Raw genomic sequence first — 21,385 nt, 5'->3', positions numbered from 1 at the left:
AAGGCAAACTCGAATCAGTCACACGTGTATGGCCGCTCAATATGTTGCAAGAGGCAAGTAGTCTTTTATTGATTATATCCCCACCTGGCGGGCACGTACTTGCAAGCTCCTACTTTGACATACGTGCTAACTTTTGAAACCAGAAAAGCTGAGTAATGCGCCGCGGGGTCGAGGTGCAACAGGCCCTGGTCCGTCGAGGACTTTGTCCTGGTCAGGGGCTCTAGCCAAACGCTTTTTGACATTACAAGTACTTTAAGGACAACCAACACCATTTTTTTGTTTCCTAACTGACCAGAGAAACGTTTTATAGCACCTAAAATACCCAAAACATGCAGTACGTCTGCATAAGCTCACAGTCGTACAGGAGTGGTCCATCGATGAGAAGGTTTCTTCAGCCGTCATCTGTACTTTTTGAAGGTGTACGACGTTTCGCCTCCCATCCAGGAGGCTTCGACAGCGAACTCAAGTCTTACTGGTAGTATCGGCCCTATTTATCTATTCCTAATGTCCAGACATGGCGGCGCCGGACACAGCTATGATAGGTCCCTATTCTCAGGTTGGGGGGAGCAGAGGACCACTCCCTGCGGCCCCACCGATTGTTCCTACATTCCTGACTAACGACTGGCCTGTTTGCCCCACCCCCTCCGGTATCACCTCATCAGCATTACGGATGTTGCCTAACCTGTTTTGCTTAAGCAGGCTATTATATGAACGATCCAAATTGAACCTCACCCCACCAGACCGATTTAATGAAGGATTTAGTTGTTTTATGAGAATCGCTCCTTTTACTCCCCTTTCAAACCATCTATGTTCTTTCGCTAAGATTTTAACCTCATTGTCGTCAAATGAGTGGTTGCTAGCTTTTAGGTGCAAATGTCCCCATTGTGGGACGAATAAAGGTTTTTTTTCTGATAAAAACATGCAGGTTGATATTTTTAGTCAAATGAAAAACACAAATAAAAAATGACTTAAACTCTCCCAAAACTACTTCAAAATGATCTGAGAAAGTTTCATTTTGTTCTAAATAAGCCATAAAACTACACAAAATACAGTGATACTGTAGCCGTTGAGGAAAGCGCACACACGACTGAAAGTGGAGACGTGTTTATTGCAACGTGGATCGAACTCAAACAGAAAATGCGGTGATATATATGGAACATAAACCCGCCCCCTCCTGTGCACCTGTTGGGTGAAATGCCTGGTCCTAGTGCCCGCCACAATACCTTAGTTTGCGAACTTAATTGGCTCCCAGAAAGTGTGTGTAAGGTGAAAAGTTCATCAGCCAAACATTTATTTCCCAAAAGAAACCATTAAAATGAAAATAATCCTTGTACTAAGTTCATCCTGTCTACTTGATATCTAATTTAAAGCATGTCAGGTATTTGAACGCCTACACTGTCTGTAAGTAAAGAATCTGCTTTAAAATAAAATAAAATATGAAAATAATCCGTTCCCGGGTCCCCATAAAAGATCATTTTCGACTAAATAAGCCTTAAAACCACACAAAATATAGTGATACCTCAGTTTACGAACTTAATTGGCTCCCAGAAAGTGTGTGTAAGGTGAAAAGTTCGTCTGCCAAACATTTATTTCCCATAAGAAACCATTAAAATGAGAATAATCCGTTCCCGGGTCCCCATAAAAGATAATTTTCTGCTAAATAAGCCTTAAAACTACACAAAATATAGTGATACATCAGTTTATAAACTTAATTGGCACCCAGAAAGTGTGTGTAAGGTGAAAAGTTTTTCTGACAAACATTCATTTCCCATAAGAAACCATGAACATGAGAGTAATCTGTTCCCAGGTCCCCATAAAAGATCCTTTTCTACTAAACAAGCCTTAAAACTACACAAATATATACCTTTTTATGCGTATAATAAATGCGCTATTGTATTGGTGTTAAAGAAATAAACTGTACCATATAAAAAAGTGGTTTTACTGACGTTTGTAATGTTCGTTGTCAATGGATGATGAACTTCCAGGTTGCCTCTTGATGATATCCAAGTAATAATTATAATAATAATCCATTTCATTTCTAAGCGCCTTCCAAAACTCTCAAGGACACTTTACAGTCACATGATTTTTTTTTTGTGTACAGGTGAGCAGCGGCAGCCATTCGCGCCAGCGTTCACTCTCCCCGGAAGTAACACAGCAGCAAAGTTATGAAAGGAAAGAAAGAAAAAATAACCTAAATAACAAAGAATATGACAACACAAAGACACAGAGTCATTCATTCTTCAGCACTTGCTGTACCCTCTTTGTGACATGAAGCAGTTCTAGATGAAGAAGGAGAGGCTCAAAGCGTCCTTTTCAGCAGTGGATCATGGACGTCATGGTGGAATGTGCATTTCTACTACAAGCTAAATGTTGAAAGCAAACACGAAGCTGGAGCATCAGTTGACGTTGACAATTGTAAAAATGTTCACGTCAATTTTGGTGACCAAGTGAAGTTGCCTTGCTTTCTTGGCAATAATACCCTCACTCACACTATCCCCTGCTAGCTGCTTTTCGTTAATCCAAATCAACAGAAGTTTTTCAACATCTTCAATTGCCTGAGACCGTTGCTTAGACAACACAGGAACACCCTTTGCCACACGTAGCAATGGTCAACTTAGCGTACTGGGAGACTAAGTCACACAAACGCACACCTCGTTTGTGTTTCTTAATGATCTTCTTCTGCTTGATCTTAATTTTCTTTCATGTCTTCTTCGAATTAATGCTAGCCTGTAGTGGGGTCTTTTTGGTCCCGTAATAGCAAAAGTACTCCACTCGATAACAAACCACATGCGCACTCAAAGAAAGGGGGTGACGAAAACCACCGTAACTTCCGGACTATAAGCCGCGACTTTTGTCACAATCTTTCAACGATGCGGCCAATTTATTTATTTTTTTCCTAACAGCCACCGTGTGGCGCTCAAGCACTAAACTTAAGAGTGAGTGTCAGAGATATGACTGTCAGACACTGTGGACAGAGACTCGGAACCAGAAAGATTGTCCTTACTTCTGGCAGGAAACATAGTCATCCATGACACACGTCTGAATTCTGCGGCCCTCTGCCAAGCTATTTATTGAGAGGACATGCAAATTAAAGTGATGCATTAGTAAAACATAGTTTTCTTGATTATAATACCACGCCTCTGGACGTTCTGAGCACCAACAGCTGTAAAACATTGACTCTTGGATGAACTGATAAATTTGTAACCTGGCTAATGAGCTCTTCCTGTGCAGGATGTTCAAGTCGTAAATAACTTCGGTGATTAAGAGTTTCCCAAGTTCTAAATTCTGTGAAGCTGACAGTTTAACTTGCTGTGTCTGTTGACCCGATTGACCCCAGGTTGTCTGTGCTTCAATTGTGTATTGAGTCACAAGTGTTGACTAAGCATCTAACAGCATGATTATATGTTTTCGTGACCTAAAGCGTTCGCAGTCGACCATTGCTACCATCTTTCATAACTAGGAAGCTATTAAGGGTGTTTCTGTGTCGTCTCAGTAACGGTCTCAGGCAATAGAAGAGGTTGACAAACTTCTGTTGATTTGGATGGACGAAAAGCAGCTAGCAGGGGACAGTGTGAGTGAGGGTATGATCGCCCAGAAAGCACAGCAACTTCACTCAGATGTCATCAAGAGGCAGCGACATCAACGACCATCACAAAGGTCAATAAAACGACTTGATTATACAGTATGAGGATATTTATTTAATTAGAATCCAATAGCACATTTATTATACATGAAATAAGGTCGATTTTGAGTAGTTTTAAGGCTTATAGCCACTGTATATCGTCCCCCGAAACCACATCGTGACTTTTTAAAAGACTTCTCAGCCGTCCTCACACACCTCTCCACTCTGTCACCAAATATTAGTATCCTGGGGGACTTCAACATACACATTGACAATTCCACCCATCCCCTCACCAAAGACTTCATTTCCTCACTGGAGAGTTTTGGCTTGCATCAATTCTCTGATTTCCCCACGCATATAAAAGGGCATTCCCTGGACTTGATATTAGTGGACACGATACTAGTGCTGCGTGTTCTACCGGAAACAAATTCCTTGTGTGTTCTACATACTTGGCAATAAAGATGATTCCGATTCTGATTCTGATTGATATGCTGCTGTGGTTTTACCCCCGCCAACTGCACAGCAAATGAACTACCTGTAACGGACCATTTCCTTGTCTCATTTAACGTTCCCATCACACTCTCTCTCCCCAAGCCACCCCGCATCATCACTTATCGGAACGTCAAACACATCGACACTGTTTCCCTCACTGCAATGGCTGCCACCCTCAATCCGGACTACAACTCCCCCCCGATGAACTTGTCTCCCGGTACAACACGGACCTTGCAAACATGCTAATCGCCCTTGCTCCTGTCAAGTCCCGGTCAGTCCAATTCACCCGATCCGCCCCTTGGTTCACCGCCGACCTCCGCTCCACCAAGGCGAAAACTCGGCAACTAGAAAGACTTTACAGGAAGACCGGCCTCACCACCCACAAGGACATGTACACAGCTCACCTCACCCATTACAAGGACTCTATCACACGCGCAAAATCACAATACTATTCTGGACTGATTGACGCCAACACTGGGAATGCACGGACTCTCTTTTCCCTGTACAACAAAATCATTCAACCCCCTATCTCTCTCAGCTCCACCTGTCAGCTTCACCCTCTCCCGACTATCCTCATCAAATCTTGTCTACCCCCTCTCCTCCGTTTTATTTCAGCTCTTACTCACTCCTCATTATCCACTGGAATTGTTCCTATCCCTCTCAAAACCGCAGCTGTAACGCCAATCCTGAAAAAACTTGGTTCAGATCCCAATGATTTCAATAACCTACGTCCAATTTCGCATCTTTCATTTATCGCTAAAATTCTCGAAAAAAACGTCGCCTCTCAGCTCCACTCTCACCTCACTCACAATAACCTCTACGAACAATTCCAGTCTGGTTTCCGTCCCCGCCACAGCACTGAATCAGCCTTCATAGCCTTCTTCGTTGAGACCTTCAAGTTCCTGGGAATCACAGTGTCCCAGGACATGAAGTGGGAGGTCAACACCAACTCTATCCTGAAAAATGCCCAAAAGGGAATGTACTTCCTGAGGCTGCTAAAGAAGCATGGCCTGCCACAGGAGGTGCTGCAACATTTCTACACGGCTGTCATCGAATCCATCCTGTGTTCTTCCATCACCGTTTGGTTCGGGGCCGCCACAAAAATGGACAAAATCCGACTTCAACGGACAGTTAGGACGGCGGAAAAAATCATTGGCACCGCCCTAGCCACTCTCGAGGACTTGCACATTGCAAGAATCCAAACTAGGGTGCGGAAAATCATATTGGACCCTCCGAACCCTGCCCACCACCTTTTCCAGCTACTCCCCTCAGGCAGGCGCTACCGATCCATGCGCACCAAATCCAGCAGACATTTAAACAGCTTCTTCCCCCAAGCCATTAACTCTTTGAACTCTTCAACAGTAGCCCAAATTTAACTGTATAGTGCCACTTAGCAGTTTTTTTTGACGACGATACTAGTGCAGCGTGTTCTACCGGAAACAAATTCCTTGTGTGTTCTACATACTTGGCAATAAAGATGATTCTGATTCTGATAAAAATCACTAACGACCTTCTCATAGCAGCAGATACCGGCTCCCTCTCTATTCTCATCCTTCTTGATCTATCTGCGGCCTTTGACACCATTTCTCACCCCATCCTGCTGAACCGACTCTCCACTCTAGGCGTGACACACACCCCACTCAGTTGGTTTCACTCCTACCTCACTGGCCGCTCACAGTTTATCCAAATTACCTCATTCACTTCACGGTCCTCCCCTGTGTCTTCTGGTGTGCCCCAAGGTTCTGTCCTGGGGCCCCTTCTCTTTATTATATACCTTCTTCCCCTTGGTGATATCTTCCGCAATTTTGGCATTCATTTTCACTGCTTCGCGGATGACACCCAGCTCTACCTCTCCAGTAAACCCGACGCCTCTCTTCCACCTACATCCCTTACACTTTGCCTCTCAGAAATTAAATCCTGGTTTTCTCATAACTTTCTCAAACTAAACAGCGAAAAAACGGAACTTCTCCTTGTCGATACAAAATCCACCCTTCACAAAGCTAACAGTTTCTCTCTCACCACTGACAGTTCCACCGTGTCCCCCGCCCTTCAGGTCAAGAGCCTGGGTGTCATCCTCGATAGCACACTATCTTTTCACTCCCACATAAATAACATAACCCGGTCTGCATATTTCCACCTCCGTAAAATCAATCGTCTCTGTCCCTCTCTCACCCCTCACACCACTGCTATCCTCGTCCACAGTCTCGTCGCCTCCCGTATCGATTATTGTAATTCACTTCTTTTCGGGGTCAATCAAAAATGTCTCCATAAACTCCAACTAGTCCAAAATTCCTCAGCCCGGATCATCACTAGAACCCCCTCCTTTCACCACATCACTCCTGTCCTCCAACAGCTCCACTGGCTCCCTGTTAAAGTCCGTATTGAATTCAAGATACTTCTGTTTACATTTAAAGCCATCCATAACCTTGCCCCCCCCCCCATCTGTCTGACCCAATTCAAATCTCCGTTCCTACTCGGGCCCTCAGATCCTCTTCCTCCCTCCACCTCTATATGCCCTCTGCCCGTCTCACCACGATGGGGTGCAGAGCTTTCAGCCGCTCCGCTCCCAAACTCTGGAACGCACTTCCACCCAACACCCGTAACATTGCCTCCCTTCCTACTTTCAAATCTCACCTGAAAACCCACCTCTTTAAACTTGCTTACATGGTCTAATTTATTATGCTGTTTTATTATTTATTGCATATGCATGATTTTACTGTTTTGTGTATTGTCTTTGTTGTAAAGTGTCCGTGGGTGTTCAGAAAGGCGCTTGTAAATTAAATGTATCATTATTATTTCGTAGAAAATGATGTTTTATGGGCACCTGGGAACAGACTATTCTCATATGAATGGTTTCTTATGGGAAATAAATGTTTAGCAGACAAACTTTTCGCCTTACGCACACTTTCTGGGAACCAATTAAGTTTGTGAGCCGAGTCATCACTGTACTTGGCAGGTATGCTTTGACGAGATTACTTACGAAATTTCCACTCATTTCGTTTCTTGCATGACAAAAGTGACCTTGAGAGTTTTGAAACGCGCTTATAAATCAAATGTATTATTACTACTACTACAACTAGTACTACTACTACTACTGTTGTTGTGATTATGATTGTGATTATTATTATTACAGTAGTCTCGTTATATCGATATTCTCGGGAGTCCGAAAAATATCGATATAACCGGGACTATCGATATATCCGACCCCGCGCGCATGTAATTTTCTCCTTGCATGCATAGAAATAGTATCGTAATAAACGGGACTGTCGATATAGCCGATATCGATATAACGAGACTTTACTGTATTATTACATCAAACAAGACTAAAGTCCGGCCTGGGGGCCAAATGCGGCCCGTGGTCAATTTTCTTCCGGCCCACAGCCTCCGTCATAAAATCAATCATGTCTGGCAAGCATGTAGAATGAATCCATTGAGCAGTAGCACTGTTACCTCTGTATGCTAAGTGCTGCCATCTAGAGGTCAATTAGGAACAGCATATTAATATGAATATTAATATTAATTATAATCTTCTTTTCAAAGGGTCGCCACAGTATACTACTACTACTACTACTAATAATAATACTAATAATAATCCATTTCATTTCTAAGCCCCTTTCAAAACTTTCAAGGACACTCGCAGTCTGCCTCTTCAGCTTCCTCTTTCACGTGGGGAGGCTTTGGCCACTCCACGACCTCTTTCGGGACTTCTTTGAGGGGGGTCGCCTGCGGATCGGCGTCCTTGACATCTGCAGGACGTGAGCAAAGCAATAACATTAATAATAACATTAAGAATAATCAATTTTATTTCGACTTAAGCGCCTTTCTAAACTGTCAAGGTCACTTTACAGTCATAGGATATTTCTTCTGCGGGTAAGCAGCGGCAGCCACACGCGCTAGCGTTCACCCAACCCGGAAGTTACATAAAGTTAAAAAACACTGTAATTGACCAAATGAGGCCCTCGATTTTCTAAAAATGGCAATTTGCAACTGAAACAAATTGTATATGGTGACAAATCTAAAAAAAAAGATTATTTCTTGGTCAACTGCCGCTGCTCATCCAAAGAAAAACCTATCCTGTGATTGTAAAGTGTCCTTGAGTTTTGAAAGATGGCTAGCCAGAAGGTGTCGATTAGCTATCTGGCTAGCTATCTAGCTGGCTATCTATTAGCTATCTGGCTGGCTTGCTTGCTAGCTATTATCTATCTATTAGCTGACTAGCTCGCTTTCAATCCATTTGAGTTACTTCCGGGTTGAGAGAACGCCGGTGCGTGTGGCTGCCGCTGATCACCCACAGAAAAACTTATCTTGTGACTGTAAAGTGACCTTGAGAGTCTTGAAAGACGCTTATAAATGAAATGTATTATCATTATTATTATTATTAATAATAATAATAATAATAATAACAATCAGACACTCCATTCGAGGGATCGCCGAGCGCCGGTCGCTGCGTGCGGTTTACTTGCCGGCGTGGTGCGTGCGGACGTGCGAATCCAAATTGGACTTCCGGGCGAGGCTTTTGCCGCACACTCGGCAGGTGAAGGGCTTTTCTCCGGTGTGCGTCCTCACGTGCCTGACCAGCATTCCCTTATCGGCGAAGGTCTCGCCACAAGTGGAGCATCCGAAGGGTTTTTCTCCGCTGTGCCTCCTCATGTGGACCATCATGTTTCCCTTCCGAGAAAAGGCCTTGCCGCAAACCGAGCAGCAAAAGGGTTTTTCTCCCGTGTGGCTTTGCATGTGTCTCATCAAGTGCGAATTGCAAGGGAACCTCTTACCGCAAACCGAGCAACAAAAGTGGTTTTCTCCAGTGTGGGTTTTCATGTGTCTTCTCAAGTCGGATTTGTAACTGAACCTCTTATCGCAAACCGAGCAGCAAAAGGGTTTTTCTCCCGTGTGGCTTTTCATGTGTCTCATCAATTTGGAATAGGAAGGGAACTTTTTACCGCAAACCGAGCAACAAAAGTGGTTTTCTCCCGTGTGGGTTTTCTCGTGTCTTACCAAGTGGAAATTGCAAGGGAACTTTTGACCGCAAACCGAGCAACAAAAGGGTTTTTCTCCCGTGTGGCTTCTCACGTGTCTTATCAAGTCGGAATTGTAAATGAACTTTTTACCGCAAACCGAGCAGCAAAGAAGTTTTTCTCCCGTGTGGCTTTTCATGTGTCTCATCAATTTGGAATAGGAAGGGAACTTTTGACCGCAAACCGAGCAGCAAAAGGGTTTTTCTCCCGTGTGGGTTTTCACGTGTCTTATCAAGTGGAAATTGCAAGGAAACTTTTTACCGCAAACCGAGCAACAAAAGGGTTTTTCTCCCGTGTGGCTTCTCATGTGTCTCATCAAGTGGGAATTGCAAGGAAACTTTTTACCGCAACGGGAGCAGCAGAAACGCTTATTGGGGGCGGGACGCTTTTGGGGTTTGCGGGAACTTTTCTTGCCGGGGATCATTTTCGGAGATCCCGGGCACGTTTCGTCCTCGCCTTGCCTGTCGGTGTCGTCGTTGTCCGAGATCGGCGCCAGAAGGTCGTCTGCCGGCGACCAATCAGAGCATTCGGGCGCTTCGTCTTCACCCGCTTTGCTTTTCGGGCGGGCGCCGGTCGGGACCGACGTGCTCACATCGGCCTTTTCCTCCTTCTCTAAAGATTTAAATACACAAAAAATCTGATGATTTGTTTTTGGTTTGATCGTAAAACGTGCCAAGAATTGAGCTGCTGGAGACGTTTTTTTGCGCCTGCGACGTCACAGCCGCCATATTTTTTGACTACATGTCATTACCTTCACAATCGCCGGCGCTCCCCAAAGCTTCTTCTGTGTGAAGCCCCGAGGTGGGCGTCCAGCGGCGATCTTCACTCGGAAGCTTTGACCACTCGAGTGGTGGAAGTCGGTCGTCGACACTCTCCTCGGAGACGCCATCTTGCGGCAAACTGCTGACATCGGCCTCCTCCTCCTCCTCCTCTTCCTTTTTAACGTGGGGGGCTTGTGGGTACTCCAAAGCGGAGCTTCCCGATTTTATATCAGGACCTTTTTCTTGACGACCGATTAGCTGATTGACATCTGCAGGGACACAAGCAGGACGTCATTCACACAGTTCGAAAATCATAGAAGGGCAAAAGGAGCCAGAGTGCGACATTTTCCTCTGAACTGCAAAAGAAACATTTTTCCAAGACCACGGCGCGAGAGGAAGTCACTGCCACGTGACGCCAAAGCGCCGTTTCATTGGCTGAAAGCTAAATCTAAGATGGCGGCCGGCCAGTACTGTTCTTTGACCGTTCAAATGAAAGTGCAACGAATCGACGTTTTCCGATTAGTGATTGGAATTACGGCTCTTTTCTTTTGGCGCCTGAATAGGCAGCCATCAGCAAGTGCTCTCACGAGCCTTGCTTTTTGGTTGTTTTTGTCTTGTTATTGTGTTTTCTTTTGTCACTTTATGTTGTTGTGCGTCACGTGGAACGGATACAGATTGTTTTTCAGCATTTTTGACCACGACAATCAACAAGGAGGAGACTGTGCTGAGCGGTTGCGCCGTTCGGCAGCATGAATGTGCCAGTACTGTGTTTGAATGGGAGGAATGTCGGAGCCATTTGACTGTCATCGCTGGACACCAAAGGGGCCATTGTGCTTTTTTGCGCCTGTCATGGGCAGCATCTTCACAGCCCCGCTTTGTTCAGTGGAAAGGTCAGTGCTGTTGGACAGTCTGCGGTTGGATGGATGCGTGGCTTGAGGAACCCGCGATAAGAAGAAAGCAGCGTCAGCGCAGAGCGTCGATGCGTATGTGGAACTGTCGCGGCTTGGAATTGAAGCGGATTTATGTCGGACAGGAGATGTGAGACAGTGTCTTTTCGTCAATGGATGCTACAGCTTCGTGTTTGCTTTCAACATTTAGCTTGTAGTAGACGTACAAATTCCACCATGACGTACGTCCCTGATCCACTGCTGACATGGATGCTTTGATCCTCTCCTCTTTCAACTAGAACTGCTTCATGTCATCACAAAGAGGGTACAGCAAGTCCTGAAGAACGAATGACTGTTTGTCTTTGTGTTGTCATATTTGTTATTTCGCAGCGGCTCCCCTCTCCCGGCAAATTGCCGTTTTCATGTTTATTATGTTTGTTAAAGTCATTCTAAGTGTCTTGCATGCTGGGTCCGAGAGGACAGTCATTTCATCTGTGCTGTATGTCATACATATTAGCATATTTGACAATAAAGCTGACTTTGACTTTTGGTTCGGCTCACTAAAAAATCCGACTCTCATGGCTTCCAAATGGCTCCTCAGTTTGTTTGTTTGTTTTTTTGTTGCTTAAATTAATTAACTACCAAAAATCATGTAAAATTATGTCCATAGTAGTGATGGAAATTGCGGCTGCTTTCATAGAGTCGGCTCACTAAAAAGATCCGGCTCTTTTGGCTCCTCGGTTTTTATGTTGCTTAAATTAATTAACTACAGAAAATCATGTACAATTATGTGAAAAACGAACTACTCATGTAAAAACACACTATATCAAATACAGTGCGACCTCGGCTTACGACCACCTTACCTTATGAACTTTTCGGCTTACGAACGCCAAATTTATGAAAATTAAACCTTGGAATATGCACTACTTTTCGCGATACACACCCACCACGGCTGGCAGAGTGCTCTTCGGATCTGGCGGAGTGATCTTCGGATCTTCGGCGGAAGCACACGACCGAACAGCGCTCCAGCCGGCGCTACTTTACACGGCCCCTCTCTCTGAATTCACACGTCGATCGCCTCCGAGGAGCTTTTTGCAGATAATTTTATTATTATGGGACCGAAAAAAACCCACCACAGGCTCGTGTTCAGCCAGAGAAGACACAAAAAATAAAATCACCGTCGAGGAGAAGGAGATCATTGAGAAACACGAACAAGATGTGCGTTTGTGGCGTCACATGTGCACACCGCGGCTGTCATGTGAATCTCAGCCTGACACATCTTTCACGGTGTGTGTCACTTCCCTGAGAGTAACTTTCTCCATTTCCACCATTGCCACCATCCTTCACCTAAAAGCTTGACACAAAGGCGTTATTTAGTCGATGCTTTCACGTGACTAATGACGCAGAAATTGTCACGTGCGAGTTGACAGCTGGGGCGGGGCCGCCGCTCGCGACCATCACAAATGTAAATAAAACGACTTTATTATACAGTGCAGTGTATTTCTTTCATTACAGTACAATAGCACATTTATTATATATAGAATAAGGTATGTTGTGTGTAGTTTTAAGGCTTATTTAGTTGAAAATTATGTTTTATGGAGACTTGGGAACGGATTATTCTCATTTTAATGGTTTCCTACGGGAATTTTTGGGGGGGATACAAACTTTTCGCCTTACACACTCTGTCTGGGAACCAATTAAGTTGGCAAGCCAATGTCTCACTGTATTTGTATTAATATGGCTTGATTTCTATGTGCACAGAGTTAGTGGAAGCTAACTTTGACTTTCCCCGTGGTTAGTCTGGTCTGAAGATCAGCTGTCACTCATTTGCTTTTCATATTAATAATCATATCATACCAACCCGAAAAAAATATCATCATTGAATAATAATAAAAGCATAATGTGATAACATTTATCCACCTGTCTACCATAACCCCTTGCCCCACCCCCTTCTCTTCACTGCTGCTTGTATCTGTAATTCTTCAAAGAAAATCCCTCCTCTACCACGGATGTCGACCAATCACGTGCGGCTTTAACCGGGGGCGAAAAAAAGTCGGCTCTCTTCGTTCACTTCAGAGATCCGGCTCGTTCGCGAACGACACATCACTACTTCCGATTGCGGCCGGTCAACGGTCTTGCTAGCTTTTCTGTTCAAATTAAAGTGCAGCGAATCGACGTCTTCCGATTCGAATTCGGGTGTTCGGCGTCTCGTGCGGTCCGAGATTGTGCGCGGATAGGCCAAAATCTAACCAGAAGACCGTGGGCTTCCGTTTCAACAAAATAGAGCGTCGGTGTCGTTTAACGCATTTCCCGCCGAATAGAGCGCCGCGAATGCCGAATCCAAGTATGGCGGACAAACCTTCGACGCGTATCACAATCTGGGTCTTGCAAACCGCCTCCAGTTGCCGTCTGTGTCGCTCGCTCTCCTCCCTCGCTCGACAAAGTTGCTCCTCGTACGAAGCCACGGTCGCTTGGAACAGTCCGAAGATTTCGTCGGCGGCCGCAAGCAGCCGTTCTCTCACCAACTCTTTCAACATTTTCAATCTGTTTCGATGTTTTTTGGTGGGCGGTTGGGCGCCCGGTGGAGCGCTCGATCGGTCTGGCAAATCAACTTCCGGCTGTCTTCTTCTTCGGCGGCGGCCACGCTTTTCCGACAGCGGCCGCCATCTTGCAACGGTATTGACGACAGCGGAGGAGCTAAGAAAAATTATGTAACGTCCGGTGCTTATTATTTGCACTGAGGGGCATTACAATACCCTTAAAGAGGTCAGAAAACTACGGAGTCCCAAAGGGGACATGGAAAATAACGTTGCATTCCCTCGGCAAAATTACGAAATCCTGCAATCTTTTTTTGTTAAATTCGCATTGATGTACTTCCGGGTCAGCATGACTGATGAAACGTTCCTCTTTTGTTCGCCACTCGCTTCTAATGTCTTTTGCTTATTCAGAAATCGCATTTAAGTTCAAGAACAGATTTAATGTGTTTGTATTTCACGCTAGTTTTAAAGTTAAACTCTTAAACGGGTGAAAATGCTCCGCTTTTGTTTGTTTTCGTTTACCCGGATGATGACCCGAAATAATAAAAGTTTTGAAAGGCGCTTAGAAATTAAATGTATTACTGTTATTAAAAATAGATTGTGAGATGTCACAATTTTTGCAGAGATAATGCAAAAATTTGCAAGGCAACACCCTTTATTCATAGCATTTTTGTTTTTTGATGGTGCTTTCGCGGTTTAGTTTAATCAGCTATTTCATGGTCATTTATTTATGGTTTTGGGATGTGTATTGTGTCGTGTGCAAGTGTCCTTGAGTTTCTGAAATTGGATTGGGTATACTTTTATTCATCTGGCAGGGGATAAATTGACATTTCACAGCAGCAAAGTTATGAAAGCAAGAGGAAAGGAAAGAAAAACAAAATATGGGAGCTGCTGGAAAGGCAGCTACTCTTGCGGCGCCATCTTGAAGTCAAAAAATACAATTCAAAATGTGCTTCTAAAGTAAATGTATTTTATGAAAACTTGCAGTGGTGTTGACGACTTCATTAGGAGTCGAGCAAATGTGTAGTAGCGTCGGAAAAAAAGCTTCCAGAACGCTGCATTCGGCCAGGAAGCATTTTCCATTGACTTCTTCTGTCCGTGCTGCTTGCGCTTGTGGAAATTCAAAGATGTCCTTGCGCCGTTTGACACAACAAAGCCGTCCCGTTTCGAGTTGGAAGGATCACTTAACGTACATTTCACATATTGGATGACTGCAATAAATTCACAATCAGAAAAGCTTTAAAGGACAACAGACACCATTTTTTTTTTTTTGTTTCCTAACTAGCATCAGAAAAAACGTTTGATAGCATCTAAAATAGCCAAAAGACGCAGGCTGATATTTTGAGTCAAATGCAAAACACCAATAAAAAATGGCTTCAAGTGTCCCAAAACTGCCATAAAATCTGCTCGGAACTGGTGAGATTCAGAAAGTCCCGCCCACTTGTTTGTGACATCACACCAGGATACTCCTTCACAAACTGCCTTGCTCCACAATCAAATTAATGGCTTTATAGAGTTCTGATTCAGAGAAGATGCTTTCTTATTACACAACCAGTTATGAATATGATTCAAATAGTTCTGAAGAGGAAAGCATACATGTTTGACATCGATAAAAGAAGTCCTTCCGAATCAATTCGAGCCGTCTGGACTCCGATGTATATCTTCGTGTGTTGCCGCAATTGGCTGCGACACACGATTCACCATCGCATTATTTATGTCGTTTTCCTTCTAAGTTCGCCATCAACACACGAAAAAAGTACCCAAAATGCATTGTGTGTCGCTTTCTCTGTCAGGGGTGTTCCTGACATGACGTCATGTCAGGCATCGTCATTAACTCAAAAACAAGACTTCATGAATATTCAGCGCAAATCTTAAACTGTCAAATCTAGCTATTTAAAGTCATTTTCCAAATTATGGACGCGACTTGTCCTGAGGTGTCGGTTGTCCTTTAATCGTCCCACATGGGGGAAATTGGCAATCGTGACACTCTGTGGCGTGTGTGTGCATGTGCGCCGTCAAATATGAGCGGCGGGCATAACTCTCGCCGCAAATGGTACACGTGAAGGGCTTCTCGCCCGTGTGTATTCTCATGTGTGTCACCATGCTGGGCTTTTGACTGAAGACCTTGCCGCAAAACGAGCAGCCAAAGGGTTTTTCTCCGGTGTGGGTCCTCATGTGCACGTTCATGCTGGTCTTTTGAGTGAATCTTTTGCCGCAAAGGGAGCAGTGGAAGGGTTTTTCACCCGTGTGTGTTCTCAAGTGTCGAATCAGAACCGCTTTTTTCGCAAAAACCTTCCCGCAAACGGAGCAGGGAAAGTCCCGTTGGCACGTTTCCGACGTTTCCTTGCGGCCAAGAGTCCACTTTCCGGAAGGTCGGTCATCGGCTGAAAGCGGGTGCGGGTACGCCGGTGGTCCTTGAAGGTGGGCCCCTTCGCTTGCGGGCGGCGGCGACGACGATGACGACTCGTCTTCACTCTTCGATGGCTCGTCTTCACTCTTTGCGTAGAAGGCAGGAAGTGCAAATTCTTCTGCTTCCTGTTTCACGCGGGGAAGCTTTGGCCACTCGCAGTCTGCCTCTTCTGCTTCCTGTTTCACGCGGGGATGCTTTGGCCACACCACGACCTCTTTCGGGACTTCTTTGAGGGGGGTCACCTGCGGATCGTCGTCCTTTACATCTGCAGGATCTGAGCAAAGAAATAATATTAATAATAATGATACATGTCATTTCTCAGTGCCTATAAAAACTCTCAAGGTCACTTTACAGTCACGGGATAAGTTTTCCTGTGGGTGAGCAGCGGCAGCCACACGCGCCAGCGTTCACTCAACTCGGAATTACTCAAAAAGATAGAAAGCTAGCAAGCTAATAGATAGCTAGACAGCTAATAGATAGATAATAGCAAAGAACAAAAAAAACAAAGGTGAAAAAAACAAAAGTGGAATGGTGAGAAAGTGGATAGAGTTAGATATATACAGTTCAAAAGCAGAGTGCAGACTGGAAGGTTAAAATAACCCATCAATCAGGCTCCAAAAACAAGCCGCACAAGTCATCTGTCCACTTGACAAAAAGCTATCAACCCAGCTAAACAGAAGACAATTGATGATCAACAAGGTAAAATGATGGCATAGAAAGCACCTACAAGGGATCATTCCTCAAGATGGTGTAAGAAGAAGGCTACGTTCCTCATCAAGTGTTTCATGCTGATGAAAGCGGCCACTCCATTCCATCAAGCATCAACGACCATCACAAAGGTCAATAAAACCACTTTATTATACAGTACAGTTTATTTCTTTCATTATAATATCATAGCACATTTATGATACATAAACTAAGGTTTATTTTATGTAGTTTTAAAGCTTAGAAAATTAGAAAGCATAAAATTGGAACGGATTATTCTAATTTTAATGGTTTTCTATGGGAAATTAACTTTTGGGATACACACTTTTCGCCTTACACACTCTGTGTGGGAGCCAATTAAGTTCGTAAGCCAAGGTATCACTGTATATGATTTGAGAAAGTATTTTCAGAATCAGAAAGTCTTTAATAGCCCAACAATGGGGGAAATTCCTGTTTGGGTTTGAATCCTTTGTCATCCACAATTGAAAATGGCTGAAAATCAGGGGTAAAAAGTCGGCTCCCATTTCCGGTTCCTTGTTAGGAACCGGCTCGTTCGCGAACGACACATCACTACAGTCTACTCGGCGTCTCTTTTCCGAGTCTTGAGGCTCCGGCGTCGGCCTGAGGTGTTTTGACCGCGGTCAACAAAGAGAACCGAACCGGGAGAGCTTCTGGGACGACCCGTTTGGAAGTAGTACCCTTTACGCCTTCCCCCTTCCCCCAAGGCGGCCGCGGACTGACCTTCGCCTCGAATCCCGACCGCATTCTTGCGAAAGTCTTCCAGTTGCCGTCGGCGTCGCTCGCTCTCTTCTCTCGCTCGACGAAGTTGCTCTTCGTACGACGCGATGGTGCTTTGGAACAAATCGAAGATTTCGTCGGCGGCCGCCATCAGTCGCTCCCTCACCAACTCTCGCAACATTTCGGTGACGCTAAACGGTTGCAAATGACGCGATTTGTTCCGTGTCGTCGCTTGGACTTGAACAGCGAGGCTAACGTTCGTCTTCCTTGTTGAGCTTGAAAGGTTGCGCGTGCGCAGAAGGGTCAGCTGAGCGGCGTGTGGGCGCCACCTATCGGACCGGAGTGTAACAACGAGTGATGGGAATTTTTGCCTGTTCTTTTGGCTCGGCTCGATCAAACCTCTAAAGATAGAGGACACTGATTTGCTGTGGCGACCCATTGAAAGGGAAAGCCGAAAGGAAAAGAAGAAGAAATGAACTACCAAAAAAATCACGTATAACTACGGATGTGAAAAACGAAGAGAGAGCCGGTTCTTTTGGCTCGGCTCGACTCACTAAAAAAGATCCGTTGTTTTTGGCTCTCGCATGGCTCCTCAGTTTTTTTTTTTTGTTGCTTAAATGAATTAACGCCCAAAAATCATGTATAATTAGGTTAAAAACGGATTACTCATGTAAAAAATACACTATATCAAATATTTTTATTTATATGTCTTGATTTATATGTGTACAGAGTCGTGATGAGAATTCCGGCTCCTTACAGGGAGCCGGGTTCTTTTGTAAAAGTATCAAAAAAGTATCAAAAGAAAACCAAGATTAAAAGTCCGCCAAGGTGAACAGCATTCAATGACATTTTACAATCACCCGACACCGAATGGTCGTGCCGGGAGTCCTTTCAAGTGTCACTAATTGTAACGACCAGCACCTGCTAGGCAGCAGGCATGGCTGACAGCGCGACCCATTGGTCGCCAATCCGAACGTGACAGTCCGCCAAGGCTCGGGACGACCAGCATCTGTGCAGGTGCAGGCGGGGCCGACAGCGCCACCCGTTGGTCGCCAACCAAATCATAACAAAAGTGACCTTGAGAGTTATTATTATTACTTGAGAGTTACATTATTATTCTTAATAAACCCTGGTCAGAGGTCTAACCAACGCTTTATCAGCACCCAAACAAGAAAACAAAACAAAACCAGAACAAATTTGGGAATCTACGTTCCACGTCATATTTTCAATTCACGAATAAATAAGTGAATGGCAGTGTTTCGTCTTTTTATTTTTATTTTTTATTTTTGCAAAAATAGTGCGGCCATATTGCCAAAACGTATTTTGTGCTTCCATTGGAAACATGCGAGGACTCCGGGTTCTTTATACACTGATACCTTGGCTTATGAACTTAATTGGTTCCCAGACGCAGTGTGTAGGGCAAAAAGTGTGTATACCAAAAATTAATTTCCCATAGGAAACCATTAAAATGAGAATAATCCGTACCCAGGTCCCCATAAAACATCATTTTCTACTTTGTAATCATTAAAACTACACAAAATATACCTTATTTTATGTATAATAAATGTGCTATGGTATTATAATTAAAGAAATAAACGGTACTGTATAATAAAGTCATTTTATTGACATTTGTGATGGTCGTTGATGGCTTGATGAAATGGAGTAGTCTTCTTCTTACACCATCTTGAGGAATGATCCATTGCAGGTGCTTTCTCTGCCATAATTTTACCTTGTTCCTCATCAATTGTGTTCTGTTTAGCTGGGTTGAGAGCTTTTTGCATCAAGTGTACAGATGGCTTGTGCGGGTTATTTGTGGAGCCTGAATGATGGGATATTTTAACCTTGCAGTGTACACTCTGCCTTTGAACTATCAAAGTTGAAATAAGTCCAGATTTCACTGTTTTCTATCCATTTTCTCACTCGGTCTCTGTCTTCTGCCTGTCTCTTTAATGTTTAAACCACCTCCCCTCACTGCTGCGTTCTTGACCAATCACGTGGCTTTAACCGAAGACTGGGGGCGGGGAATCGAGGACAAAAACAAGCCGGCTGACATTTTCTTGTTAGGAGAACGGGCTCATTTGCGAACGACACATCACACATTGTGGCGTTCCCTGTGTATCCCGAAAAATAGTTTGGATGCCAAGGTAAAATTTTCATAAATTTGACATTCGTAAACCGAAAAGTTCATAAGCCACGGGGTTCGTAAATCGAGGTATGACTGTACCATATTAAAGTGCATTTAAATAGCTTTCAAATGAAGAATAGATGATTGATCTATGACAAATAATTAGGAAATTATGGCATTTTTAATTTTGGAAATATGAGTGGATTTTCTGCCTGTAATGACGCAGTTAAAACAATGAAAATCTGTCAGCGAGTTCTTTATTACAGTTTAAACGATCATAACTTTCGTCATTTTTGGCAGATCTTAACGAGTAAGGTACCATCGGAAAGCTTTTGAAATTCTAAACGAGAAGAGAGAACACAAGAAAAGATTTAAAATACTAATGAGCAAATATCAACGATCAAATGCAGGCAGAGTTTCGTCAGAAATCCAAAATGGTTGTCACTAAAAACAGTGTGTGTATCTCAAAAAAAAATTCTCATAGGAAACCATTAAAATGGGAATAATCCGTTCCCGGGTTTCCATAAAATATACTTTTCAACTAAATAAGCCTTAAAACTACACACAACATACCTTATTCTATGTATAATAAATGTATTGTAATGAAAGAAATACACTGCATTGTATCATAAAGTCCTCTCCATGAGTCGTCACCTTACCGTGGTGGAGGGGTTTGTGTGTCCCAATGATCCAAGGAGCTACATTGTCTGGGGCTTTTTGCCCCTGGTAGGGTCACCCATGGCAAACAGGTCCTGGGTGAGGGACCAGGAGAGGCCTGACTTCCGGGCCGCTTCGAGGAAATTCTTGTCCACCATCCGGCGTCTCAGGAGGGGAAAACAGTGCACCACTAACGCTGTGTACAGTGAGAGTGGGGCGCTGCTTACCTCGACTCGAGATGTCGTGAACCGGTGGGAAGAGTACTTCGAAGACTCCACCAACACGCCTTCCTTGAGGAAGCAGTGTCTGGGGACTCCGAGGTGGGCTCTCCGATCCTTGTGACTGAAGTCACTGAGGTGGTTAAAAAGCTCCTCTGTGGCAAGGCCCCGGGGGTGGATGAGATCTGACCGGAGTTCCTAAATACTCTGGATGTTGTGGGACTTTCCTGGCTGACACGCCTCTGCAACATTGCGTGGTCATCGGGGAGAGTGCCTCTGGATTGGCAGACCGGGGTGGTGGTCCCCCTTTTAAAAAAGGGGGACCGGAGGGTGTGTTTTAACTACAGAGGGATCACACTCCTCAGCCTCCCTGGAAAGGTCTATTCAGCTGCCAACCAAAAACCGTCCAAAGGTAGATCAGCAAAGGTTAGCTTGAGGCCACGATCTTGTCTCAGTTCAGTAAGTTCCTCCTGCTCCTGTAAAGACATGTTTATTCCAACAGCTGATGCTGAGCTGAATGGGTCCCTAACCCAGCCAAGGTGCTCCGTGGAGGCTGAAGAGAAATACAATGTCATCTTCTCCTCAAGACTTTTCAGATGTTTTTGACACAACAAAGCAGTGCAGTAGTATTGACATCTTGCCATTTATTGGTGAGTGGGAACATTTCAAGATTGCCCCTTTCCACATGTTGCTGCCAGAGGTGCACCTTTGAACGAAAACCATTTCTTTCATCTGAACTTGTAAGCACATTTTCCTTTCGACCTTGCATTCGTGTGTTCATGAAAAATATCTGCCAGGTATGCCAGCCTTGCACATCACTCATCACTTGCAAGCAGCTTTGCGTAATCGGACCTCTCATTCGTCAGAAACACTTTAAGTTCCTCTCGCAGCCCCGTATGTTCACGCAGGCGAACAAAGTATTCCACATTTTGATTTTGGACTGAGGGCTGTTTCGCTTGGAGATGGCGTTTAAGCTTACTTGGGACCATAGCGCTGTTGGAGAGCTTTTCACCACAGACCAAGCACAATGGAGTCGGTGCCGCTGCATCTCCGGTAAAAGTAAATCCAAATGAAACATAGCTTTCGTTGTATTGCCTCGCATAGTAAAGAAACTTTACTCGACGTCACTGTCTTAGCTTTTTTTTTTTTTACCTCCATCCATACTAGGGCCTTCATTTGGGTCCGGGTTTTGTGCAGGGTCCACACCTCAGTCAGCAT

At 44.3% G+C, this 21,385-nt stretch overlaps 1 protein-coding gene across 1 annotated transcript; it reads right to left on the bottom strand.

Moving 5' to 3' along the window:
• Positions 1–6,583: 6,583 nt before the first annotated feature.
• On the bottom strand, positions 6,584–17,510 carry LOC148899842 (uncharacterized). Its single transcript, XM_088994183.1, has 6 exons — positions 17,171–17,510; positions 15,228–15,998; positions 13,137–13,514; positions 9,881–10,159; positions 8,578–9,741; positions 6,584–7,860 (listed from the first exon to the last, which is right to left on the bottom strand). The coding sequence occupies exons 1-6, from the start codon at positions 17,346–17,348 to the stop codon at positions 7,739–7,741; spliced, it is 2,892 nt and encodes a 963-aa protein (XP_088850309.1). The 5' UTR covers positions 17,349–17,510; the 3' UTR covers positions 6,584–7,738.
• Positions 17,511–21,385: the final 3,875 nt, after the last annotated feature.

This window comes from Hippocampus bargibanti, linkage group LG04, assembly GCF_051943395.1.
Source record: "Hippocampus bargibanti isolate YZ-2025 linkage group LG04, ASM5194339v1, whole genome shotgun sequence".
Classification (NCBI taxonomy): Eukaryota; Metazoa; Chordata; class Actinopteri; order Syngnathiformes; family Syngnathidae; genus Hippocampus; species Hippocampus bargibanti.
This window is presented reverse-complemented; position numbering and strand designations above follow the sequence as displayed.

Coding starts and splice junctions, on each gene's coding strand:
- LOC148899842 (XM_088994183.1), bottom strand. CDS start 17,348: ATGTTGCGAGAGTTGGTGAGGGAGCGACTGATGGCGGCCGCCGACGAA. Junction 10,160..13,136: donor GATTGTGATACGCGTCGAAG/GTTTGTCCGCCA, acceptor GTGTCCCTGCAG/ATGTCAATCAGCTAATCGGT. Junction 9,742..9,880: donor GAGCGCCGGCGATTGTGAAG/GTAATGACATGT, acceptor TTAAATCTTTAG/AGAAGGAGGAAAAGGCCGAT.